At 64.7% G+C, this 11,183-nt stretch overlaps 1 protein-coding gene across 9 annotated transcripts in view; it reads right to left on the bottom strand.

Moving 5' to 3' along the window:
• Window positions 1–5,046: 5,046 nt before the first annotated feature.
• SEMA6B (semaphorin 6B) overlaps window positions 5,047–11,183 on the bottom strand; it is an 86,446-nt gene continuing 80,309 nt past the window's right edge. For all 9 annotated transcript variants that reach the window (XM_090027326.1, XM_090027333.1, XM_090027324.1 and 6 more), the window contains exons 13-17: window positions 10,675–10,869; window positions 9,865–10,005; window positions 9,352–9,429; window positions 8,874–8,932; window positions 5,047–7,970 (exon numbers count right to left, since the gene is read on the bottom strand). In XM_090027326.1, the coding sequence (XP_089883452.1) occupies window positions 6,967–7,970; window positions 8,874–8,932; window positions 9,352–9,429; window positions 9,865–10,005; window positions 10,675–10,869 (1,477 nt within the window). In that variant the 3' untranslated portion in view covers window positions 5,047–6,966. The remainder of the gene's footprint in view (window positions 7,971–8,873; window positions 8,933–9,351; window positions 9,430–9,864; window positions 10,006–10,674; window positions 10,870–11,183) is intronic.

Here is an 11,183-nt window from a genome sequence, read left to right as displayed (position 1 = left end):
CTGGAGGCATTGCTCCTGATCCCCTTGGCCCCACCTGCCTCTTGGCCCCTAGCAGGAGGATGGCAGGAGCCCAGCTAGTGCCAAATAGAAGGAGATTTGGCCATCTGCGGGGGTGCTCAGCTGAGACCCGCCACACTCGTGTCAGTCACGGCACTGGCCAGAGTCCCCAGGTCACTGCTGATCTCCCTGGGCTGGGGCCGGCAGCGGCCGAGCTGCAGGAGGGGGGCAAAGAGCCCTTCCCCGCACTGGCCTGGTTGCGGCTGCAAAGCCCCCGCTGCGGGTCTTGCTTTCATTCTGCTACCTTGCTGCGGGCAGGAGCCGGGGTTTCCCTCTGCAGCGCTCAGCCAGGGAGATGCAGGGCAGCTGCTAGCACTGGTTGCCCCCAGCTCCCATGGCTGCAGCCTGCGTGGGCCCCTGCAAGCCAGACCTGCCCTGCCCCTGCAGCACGCCTGCCGGCCCGCGGCCCTGGGAGCAGAGCCCAGGTCCCCACTGCCAGGCACCTCCAAACCCGGCCCTGCTGCCCCCCATCTGCCATGGCACCGTGCCCTTGGCTGGCCGGCGCTCCACAGTGCCAGGGGGACTGGGCAGGTCCCTGTCCTGTTCAGCAGTGCCCGGCAGCATGTGGGCTGGCAGCCCACCCTGTCCCCCCAACCACATACCCCTGCCCTCCCCACTGGGCAGCTCCAAGGCTGGCGATACGAAGCAGGTGGGGCTCTCCCGGGCTTCTTCTCTTCTTCCATCCCAGCCCTGCTTCCAGCCAGCCCCCCGCACCAACATGACAGCAAATGCTGCTGGGCTTCTGCACACACTAGTGAAGCCACAGGATCGTGCACACCTGCACTTGCACAGCTGGATCTGCAAGCACGGCTCCCCTTCCACCCTGTGCGGGGTGGGAGAGGGTGGCTGGGCAGTGCAGGGGTTCAATAGGCAGCTCTTGGCTCAGGTGCTCCTGTGTCCTGGGGCTGATACCAGCCACAGCTCGTGCCCAGGGTTAACTGGGAATCCCAGGGCCAGCAGCTGCATCTGGGAAGGGGTCAGGGGCTGTGGGATGGACTGGGGGGAACCTTACCTGCCATGGCCGTACTGCTACATCAGCCCACCAGAGCCAGGCCCACCCTGCGGTGCTTTGAGAAGCCAGACGGAGGATGAGGGGGATCCCAGGCCTGTGGCGCCAGGTGCTATAAATGCCTCCAAGGCGAGGCAGCATGGCTGGAACGAGATCACGGACACCTGCGAGTTGGGGGAAGGAAGGGAAGGAAGCATGATTTCCTGGGGAGGGGCTGGAGAGGCCCCCAGGGACCCAGGGGCTTGCCCAGGGGAAGGCAGAGCAGAGGAAGCTGGCTGGCCTGCCACATCCCCCGACCCCCCTCCAGCTCCATCAGGGCCCCAGGCAATGCTGGGGAGTGGGGACCACCTTGCTGCCATATATGCACCCCGAAGGCCATGCCCTTCTTCCCCCTGCCAGCTCCCAGTGACGTGGGGCGATGCCAGGTCAGCTCTGGACCCAGGCAGCAGCTGTGCTCTCCGGCGTGCGGTGGCAGCCACGGCTGCACATTGGCCACCGAAGGCATCCACGCCGCATACATTAACTGACATTATCCCTCACCATCTGCTAGCGCCGGCTCCCAGATGCCCTGCTGGGTCGTTTATGGCCTTGTTCCTCCCCCCAACAGCCCTGAGAGCGGGGTGGGGGGGGCACGTGCCGGCAAGGGGGGGTGGCTGGATCTGGATGCCGCAGCCTGGCTCATGGGCCAGGACTGAAGGGGCGGGGGTGGCTCAGACAGGGGGTGTGAAGGCAGGAGGATGCCCCCACGTGCCCCTCTGCTTGCTGGGGTGGTGCTGCATTGTCAGGCAGGCCCCCCACATCCAGCCATCTATCCGTCTCTCTTTCTGATGCATCCGTTCGCACACCCATGTATCTACCTGGGTATCCACACCCTGGCACACCTGCCTGCCCGGGTCTGTCTGTCTGTCCCTGCCCTGGCATTAGTCTGTCTGCAGTGCTCAGAGCCTGTCACATGCTGGCTGCCTGCAGGACCTGTCTTTGCCCCCCCAGCGTGGCAGCATCCCCTAGCAGCCAGGCCTCGCTGGTCGGGTGGGGGGCTGTGGTGACCCCAGCTCCCCTCGCTCGCCTTGCTCCCCCACGCTGTTTGCCCGCTGCTAGGATGTGGTGACACCCCCCAACCTCTTCCCCGCAACACAGGACACGTTGCTGGTGTGGCTGAGCCCCAGCCCCAGCACCGTGAAGGCAGCTGCTCCGGGCAGGCAAATCACTTCCCCTGGGCCCTCTCTCTTGCATGCCTGTGCGGAGGCCGGTGCGGTGGGTTGCGGGGATGTGGCCGGAGGCAGCTTCCAGGGCAGGAATCTCATTTGTTTGTGGGCTCTGCCAGGTGCAGGCTTATCTGGATGGACAGGTGAACATGGAGAGCCCCGCGATGCACTGAGCGGTTGTGGAGGGTGGTGGAGGGAGTCCAGGGGGGTGGGGGGCATGCTGTTACATCCAGAGGCTGCAGAGCCATTTGCTGCTGCCGGCTGCAGACACTGCCTGGGTTGCAGGGGGGCGGGGAAGCATCTGAGACAAGGTCACGCACACACACGTGAACACATGCACGTGTGCACCCCGAAACATGCCTGCACATATCACGGCAGAGGCATATGTGCACTAATCCTCCAGCACACACTTCCACACACCTCCTTGCAGACAGCTACATGCACACATACAAAGGCATAAACACAGAAACACTTGTGCACACATCTCAGCAGAGGTGTACATACATTCACCCCCCAGCACATAGACCTTCTTGCTGATAGGTATACACATACACCCCCTCCAGCATGTGACCACATGCATGTACATACACAGAAACACGTGCACTTACCAGGGCAGAAACATGCACTCATCCACCCCCATACATATGTACACATGCCTCCTTGCAGACAGGTACACACATATGCACATGCAAACATGTCAACACAGAAATACCTATGCATACATCTCAGCAGAGGCATACATGCACTCACTCCCCCCCAGCACATATAGGCATGTGCACATGCCTCTTAGCACACAGGTACCTACACGCAGACACACACACACTCTGCTTAGCTTTCTTCCAGATACATGTATACATGCAGACAACATATGCACACAGACACATATTGCTTAACTTCCTTACACACACACACACACACACACACACACACACACACACACACACACACACACACACACACACACACACTCTGCTTAGCTTTATTCCAGATGCCTGGGTGCATGCATACAACATGTGCACACACACAAGCTGCTTAACTTCCTTCCAGACACATACATACACACACACACTCTAGATTTCTTCCAGATACACATGTACATATGCACGACACGCAGGCACACACACATGCACACATCGCTCAGCTTTCTTTTGGGCTTTCTGGCATTTTGGTACCAGATTCACGAGCCCTCAAGCTCTGCTCTCAGCTCTCCCACACATAGTAAGCAAGGTCAACATGTGCACGGGAGCCCTGCGAGCAGGCTGCGGGCAGGAGAGCTAGCGAGCATCGGTGATGCTCTCCCCTTGGAGGGGTGTTGATGGCCAGTGCCGCAAGGCCCATTAGCTTGTGTCCGAGCCATTACCCCAAGGCCCTGAGCACATGGGGGCATTACTGGGCGCCGCCTGACATCCCCGCTGTGTGCCAGTGCGGACGAGTCCATCCTGCCAGCGTCCCATCAGCTCGCCCCCCCCGGTGCCTTCCTGCCCCACTGCAGAGGGGACTGCAATGCGGGCAGGCACTGTCAGCACAGCAGTGATGGATGTGAACATGGTGTCATGGCAAGAGCCAGCAACATTAGGCTTGGGCACTGTCTCCCCCGCTGGGCCACATACCACCATGCTCCTCCCAGCCCCCTATTATAACAGCGTCCAGTGCTGCCATCCTCCGTGGAGATACCTGGGCACTGAACACATGCACCTCGTGCTCTGCTCGCCTCACGTGAAACTACGCTTGGGCAGGGAGTATGTGCATGTGTCCACATCTCTGGGTAAGCACGCACCTCAGCACAGGCATACTTGTGTGTGCACCTTTGTGTGTGTAGGCACTGGCCTGCAGGGCTGTGTGCATGCATAGGCATGTGTGGACACCTCTGTGTATACATGGACGCATGTAGGTGTGTGCATGTGTGCGCGTGCCCATGCGCACCTCTTTGGGTATACGTGCATGCATGCAGGTGTGTGCATATGTGCATGCATGTGCATGTGTGCGCACGCGCCTCTTTGGGTATACATGTATGCATCCAGGTGTGTGTGCATGCGTGCTCATCTTTGCATATACCGGCACACATGCAGGGATATGCATAGGCACACAGGGGTGTGTGCACACATCTTTGCGCGTACATGTATTCAAGTATACACGTGTGGCTATGGGTTGCCACACTAACCAAGACAGAGGGCGATGTGCAGGCTGGAGTGGCAAAGTGACCCCTGCCTCAGCCCTGGAGACCCCCCGCCATCCTCCCAGGCAGAGCGAGGGGCACCCTCCCACCCGCAGGGCAGAGCAGGGCTGGTTGATCCGCTCAGCACTGCTCCATCCACAGAGGACACGCTCGTGGGCGCTCGGAGCACCCAGCTCCTCCCTCAGCTCAGCGCCGCGTCCCCAGGGCAGCACGTACCCAGCCCCACTCACCATGGGGGGACACAACAGCACGGCACCGTGGGGGTAGGGACACGGCAGCAGCACTCAGGGCCAGGACCAGCACCTCCCACCCGACTGCCCCCTGCACTGCCCAGCGCCGCTCTGCAGGCACGTGGGGGTGGGACTGGCATGTGCTGAGCTCACCCCGCCTCAGGGTCACTGGGCAGCGGTCTCCGGCCCCCACGGACATTGCACTGCTGCTCCCAGATCCTTTTCCCACAGCCGGATTTGGCCCTGCTGGCTGTAGCCAGGCAAAGCCACGGTCCTGCCCGCCGAGGACTGGCTCCGTGGCCCAGGAACCCCTACACGGGGCACAGATCAGCCCTGCCCCAGCGGGGCGGTGGGGGGGGACGGACCCAGTCTTGTAAACAGAACTTTATTGGCAGGGGAAGTCCAGAGTGATACAGAGAAGAGGTTACCACTGTAGCATGCACAGCCTGCACAGGTCAAAGGGGAAAGGTCACGGGGGCACAGGTCACATCGGATTGGACCGCTTGCTCGGTAATGCTCAGCTTCCCGGAGGGCTGCATGCCTGCGACCGTATTTACAGAGGGGCAGCGGAGGCCTCAGCCTGCCCCCGGCTCCCGCCCCCCCCCCCGCCAGGCCTGGCGCCCCCGCCCCCTCCAGCTGGCAGCCCGTGGGGCCAGCGGGCATTGGGGGCGCTTTGGCCGGCATGGCTGCCATCTCTACAGGGCCGAGCCAGGCCACGGTCCCTTTCTACAGATTGTCACAAGAGCTCCACTCTGCTCCAAGGAGCCCCACACGCCCCCCACCCCCGGGACCCCAGCCCCAGTAGGGGCCCCTCAGCAGCTGCGGGGGGAGCAGGTTGGGGTCACCCTGCAGAGGGTCCTGAGGGATGTGCTCTGGGGACAGCCCTGCAGCAGTGAGAGGGTTAAGTCCCTCTAATCCCTCCTCTCCTCTCTGCCCCAGACTCAGTGCCTGCACCCCAGCCTAGGTACCCCCTGCCCCCAGGGAACAGCCCCAGAGCTGAACAGAGCCCAAGGGCTGGGACAGGGACACGGTCCCCAGCCTCGCTCCCGCGGCACCCGTCCCCAGGTGATGTGGCTCGTGGCTGGGCCCCTGCCAGGACATGCAGGCAGCTGGCTTTGACCTTGCTCATGCCCCAGCAGGGCGTCCAGGGCATCCCCGAGCTGTGCGGGATGCAGCCGCCGCAGGAGCGGGCAGAGGAGCAGAGCCTGGAGCAGGCTAGGGGGGCATCCAGCGGGGGGCAGAGCTGAGTAGTGTGCGTGCACCTGCCCCCTGCCCCGCCAGCCAGAGGGGGTGGCCCGGCGTGGGGTCTGACCCCACAGAAAGGATTGTGCTTCCCAGTGTTACAGTAATAGAAATGTCCCCACCCCAACCCACGGCCCCCGTAGAGCCGAGGACTCCTGCTCAGATCAGACCAGCATGGGGGAGCTGGGCACAAGGGACCGGGGCCCCTGGGACTTTGTGCCACAGCCTGATGGCTGGGGCCCCTGCAATCCAGCCTCACCAGCAGCCCCCAGCGGGGAAGGGGATGCGCCAGAGGAGCAGGGCCAGGCATGGCAGGCAACGGGCCCCAGCATGGTGGGGAGGGGGAGGGGCAGTGCCCTCTGCTGTGCCAGGGGAGGGTGGGGAGAATGCAGACCCCATGTGGGGCGGGGGGGATGGTGGGGGAGGGGGCAGCGGTCTGGGCCCATGGTGGGGTGTGGGGGAGGAGCTGGGCGGGGACCTGAGAGGTGCAGCAGGGAACGGGGAAGGGGCTGGGACTGGCAGGGTCAGGTGGGAGCAGGGGTGGGGGCTGCCAGGGTCATGGGGGGACACACTGCAGAGAACTGTGGCATCGAGCCCTCCCGAAGGAGGCAGCCCCGGGGTCTGCCCCGGGGGGGGCCAACGGGGCAAGGGACCCGTCACCCATCACTAGCAAACCTTCCAGGTGCCAGCCCGGCCCCCCACATCCAGTACAAAAAGGAGGAGCAGGCGAGTGGGGGGGTGCCCAGGCCCCCCAGCCGGGTCCCAGCCCCCGGCGCCTTGCGCTGGGTAGGAAATCCTCACCCCGGGCCTGCCACTGTCAGGCCCCACGGGGGAGAGTGGGGGCACCCGGGGTGGGCAGAGGGCACAGTCCGAGACCCACGTCGCCCACCGTCCCCGGCCCCACTCCTCTCCAGTGCCCCCTACAGTCCCTCCTGGAGACACGCTGGTCTTGGGGGGAGGAGCCTCCCTGGGTCACGCCCCTCTCTGGAGCCCCGCCCCCTGAGAGGCAGGCACCAAACCAAGCCACACCCCCTGGGCAGCCGGCTCCTATTTAACGGAGGGAGTCCGCTCGATGCCGTACTTGAGGAGGTGGCTGAGGTCCGTGAGGGCGTGCGGGTGCGCCCGCGGGGCCCCGCCGGGCCGGCCGTAGCCCCCCTGTGCCTCGCCGCTGTTGAACGTGTGGTTCCTCTTGAGGTGGGCAGCCGCCTTGCTGGCTGCGTTGTTGCTGTTGAAGTTCAGCTTGTCGGGGTTCCAGGGGCTGCCCTCGCAGAAGTCCCCGGCCTCCCCGCCGGGCGCCGACACCACCCGGCGCCGGTCCGGGCTGGCATGCGGCGTGATGGGGAACTCGCCGTAGGAGCCCCTGCCCACGCCGGGCCGGTGGGAGGCGGGGGGCTGCGCCGGCTGGGGCCGGGGCCCCTCGCCATGCTCGAGGCCCCCACTCACCGGCAGGTAGTGCATGTCCATGGAGGAGTCGCTCCCCTCGTCCTCCAGCTCCTGGTCCATGAGCACAGCGCGGCAGGCCACGGGCATGCCATGCCCAGCCCGGATGTGGGGGGGCCCCTGGGGGTGGCCGGCGTGAAGCAGGATGACGGAGGAGCCGGGGCAGCCGGGGTCCCGCAGGGAGGCGTTGATGAGGTTGTGGCTCTGCTCCCACTTGCAGTTCTTGAGGCTGCCAGGGCAGCGCTTCTGCTGCAGCGGAGTCTGCTCGGGCGTGGGCAGCACCCCCGAGTCCAGGTCGGGCTGCCCCACCTTGAGCAGCCCCTTGGGCCAGCCGTTCTGCATCAGCGGTGCCAGCAGGTTCTCGGGGGGGCCGGGCCGGGGCCGCCGCTCGCCCAGACGGCTGACGCTCACCACCGACTCGCTGTGCGCCAGGATGTTCTCCTTGTCGCGGCGCCGCGCCAGCTCCTTGCGGTCCCGGTGCCCGATGAACCAGCACACGCTGAAGCCCGAGATCACCGCGCCGATGACGAAGGCAGCCACCGAGGAGATCACCAGCAGGTTCACCGAGACCAGCCCGTCCGGCTCATCCATGAAGCTCTCGGTCACCAGCCCTGGCGGGATGGAAGAGAGGGGCATGAGTCGAGAGGGGCACGAGGAGAGGAGGGCACCGTGAGGATGGGCGTAGGGTTGCCTGCTCAGAGAGGACAGCTGGGTCATGCCACCGCTGGGCGTCCCCATACAGCTGGATGCGCACCAATGGCTTGAAGTTACAGCACAGGAGATTTAGGCTGGATATTGGGAAACTGTTAGGACAGGGAGGCAGCGAGAGATGCCAGGGAAGGGGGCGACCCCCTATCGCTGGGGAGGTCAGGACAGCCACCGGCTGGGGGTGATCTAGGCGCCGCGATGCCTGTGTTCGGCTATAGGGGTTTCCAAGGCTTCAGGGTTTGCTTTCTGCTCCATGTGTCGGGGGGGGGCTTAAGCCCTCCTTCAGCTGCATCAGGTGTTGGCTGCAGCCGAGGCTGGGGGGGGGACTGGGCTGTGCCAATGCTCCTGCTGGGACCAAAGCCGGAGGGTCCCAGCTAGAGGGTCTCGTCCCACTGCTCAGGGTCAGGGCGATGCCATGGGTTGGTCAGGAAGGAATTTTACCCCCTGGCACTGGGGGGTGCCTTCCTCTGTAGTGGGGGGGATCTCTTGAGCGTCTATGGACAACGTGTCATAGAAGCAGGCCGCTAGCTGGCACGGCGCCCCCGGGCAGCGAGGTCTTGTGCTGAGGCAGGGCTGACGGTTTGCTTTGCGAAGGGTTTAGATGATGGTTGTTTGGACAGGGCTGGTCCTGCCTTCGGCGGGGGTTGCTCTAGCTGTGACCTCTGGAGCTCTCCTTCAGCCCCACATCTCTATGATTTCCATGCCCACCAGGACCTGGCAGCGGGAGCTTCCCCCCAGCCATGCCCTGGCCATGCCAACCAGCCCCACGTGCCCCCTCCCAGCCTTGTTGGCTGGATTGTGCTTACCCTCGCAGTCCCCGAGGTGGGAGGTGCTGCCGCCTGTGATGTCCTGCTCAAATGCGGCTCTGTGGGAGGGAACGGGTCTTGTTATGGGGCAGAGACTGAGCTGGGGGCAAAGGCTCTTTTGGGGGGGGGGGGGCGTGTGACAGCCGACCCCGGTCTGGCCCCTGCTGGCAGTTACAGACCCCAAGCACGGGAGGTTGATGGGCAGGGTGACCCCTGCTAGGAGATATGGGAGCAAAGGGCTCAACATAGGACCCCAGAGAGATGCTCAAAGTGGGGTCCCCCCGTCCACATCCCCCACCCCTGGGGCACCCCCACTGGCTCAGTGTGGGGCTAAGGGGGGGCAGGGGCACCCCCTCAGCAGCCCCAACTGCTCTGCAGGTCAGCACTGGCCACCGGGCCCCTTAACCCCTGTGCAGCCAGATCCCACGTGCTCAGCTCCCGGCCCCCAGCCTGGCGGCATCGCCCGGCTCGGTCTCACCTGGTGTTGGCTTCCAGGAAGAGGCAGGAGCCCTCGGGGGTCCAGCCACAGTAGGGGTCCCGGCTCCCAAGGCAGTTCCTGAAACCCAGCAGGGAGGGTGTTAGACAGGCCCGCAGGGCAGCATGGGGATGCCAGGCACCCTATCCCCCCGGGGGTGCTCCTGAGGTGCCGTGGCCTGCAGGAGCAGCCCCCAGCACCCAGGGGCTCGGCTAGGGCAGGAGCAGAGGTGGCAGGGGGCTCTGGGGTAGGGAGGGCGTGCCAGGCGCTTCCTGGGCCATCCAGCTGGGTCCCTGTGCTACAGAGGATGCAACGCCCTTGGTCTGAGCCCCTCCTGCCCCGGGAGGTCCGTATGCTGGGCAGGGTACTTTATTCAGACCATGCCCCCCACACAAGGCCCTGCCCACCCCACCAGCCGCACCCCCACAACCCAAGCCATGCCCACGCCCCCAGCAGGCAGTGACCAGTGCCCACGAGGACATCCTTGCAGGGGGGAAGCCACGGCTGTGCACTCACTTCATGCAGCCAGCATGCTGCTGGCAGCGGGCAACGGGTGCCCGCACCACGCAGGGCGGGAAGGCCAGCAGCAGGGACCCCGTGGCTTTGTCCAGCTCCATGCCCAGCAGCCGCCTCTCGTCTGCATTGTCTCTGCCGCACCTGTGGGCACACCCAAGCCAAGCCTCAGTCTAGCCCGTGTCCTCGGGGATGGCCGGGCCTGGGGTGGAGAGGGCAGTGTGTCGGCTCCACGTGGGCATGGGCAGCAGGGGGGCACCCGGCATCTGCCTTAGCAAAGAAGAGGCTTGAAGCTCTACGTGGCTCCCTCAGCAAGGTGCCAGGGCTGCCTGCTAGTGAAGTGACTCCCCCTAGGGCCAAGGCAGACTGGGCCCCTGTTTGCGGGGGGGTGGGGGCTGCTGGGTCCCGGGGGAAGGGGGTCAGGGGATGGGCTCACCGTGTGCTGCAGAGGGGCAGGCCTGTGGGCATGCAAGGTGGGGGCTGAAGTCAGAGTGTGCTGAGGCTGAGGGGGTTGGGGAGGTGTGTTTGTGGGGGCAGTGGCACCAAGCAGGCCTGGGCACGTGGCTCACGGGGGTGCGGAGGGGCAGGGCTGGGACCATCGAGGCTCCTGGGTACTAATGAAGTCCAGTTTCTACGCCCTGTCCATGCACGCATGCATCCCTCCCTCCCAGCCCATCGCTGTGACGTCCCCCACTCTCAGCCTGGCATCCACGTGTCTCTGTGTTTTCACCCCCCACATGTCCCCTAGCCCCTTCCAAGGAGATGTGGCCCCGTCAGGCTCTGGCCGGGGAGGCTGCTCAGTGCTGGCCCTACCTCCCGGGGGAGTAGGTCTCAAACTCTTCCAGCAGCAGGCTCTGGCTCCCGATGCCGGCGGCCGAGGGGCTGGCGCTGATGTTGGGCTTGATCAGGAACTTGAGGACGGTGCCAGTGTTGGAGCCCAGGAAGACCACGGTGTGATTGCCCCATGGCCCTGCCGTGCTGTCCACCACGATCCTGCGCAACTGGGACCTGCCACAGGGGAGATGGGGTGGGAGTGAGGGCTGAGCGCCACAGACCCCAGTCCAGCCTGCCTCCCAAACCGCCTGGCCCAGACGACCCCCCAAAGGGGTGCATGGTTTCAGGAATGCTTGGGGGGTCCCAGGGGGGGCAGGCTGGGGGCTCTGGGAGGGGCCGGGGGCTGTTAACGCACAAAGCCCTATGCAAGGGAGTAGCCCCAGATAGCATAGTCCCCCAGTGCCACTCATCCTGAGGCTCTTGGCCCCACGTCAGCTATAGAGACTGGACACATACGTGTGCGCATGGACAGCCACACACATGCACAT

This window comes from Crocodylus siamensis, chromosome 14 (assembly GCF_052110815.1).
Source record: "Crocodylus siamensis isolate JL-2025a chromosome 14, ASM5211081v1, whole genome shotgun sequence".
Taxonomy (NCBI): domain Eukaryota; kingdom Metazoa; phylum Chordata; order Crocodylia; family Crocodylidae; genus Crocodylus; species Crocodylus siamensis.
The sequence above is the reverse complement of the archived record's forward strand: the minus strand, read 5'-3'. Positions and strand labels throughout refer to the sequence as shown.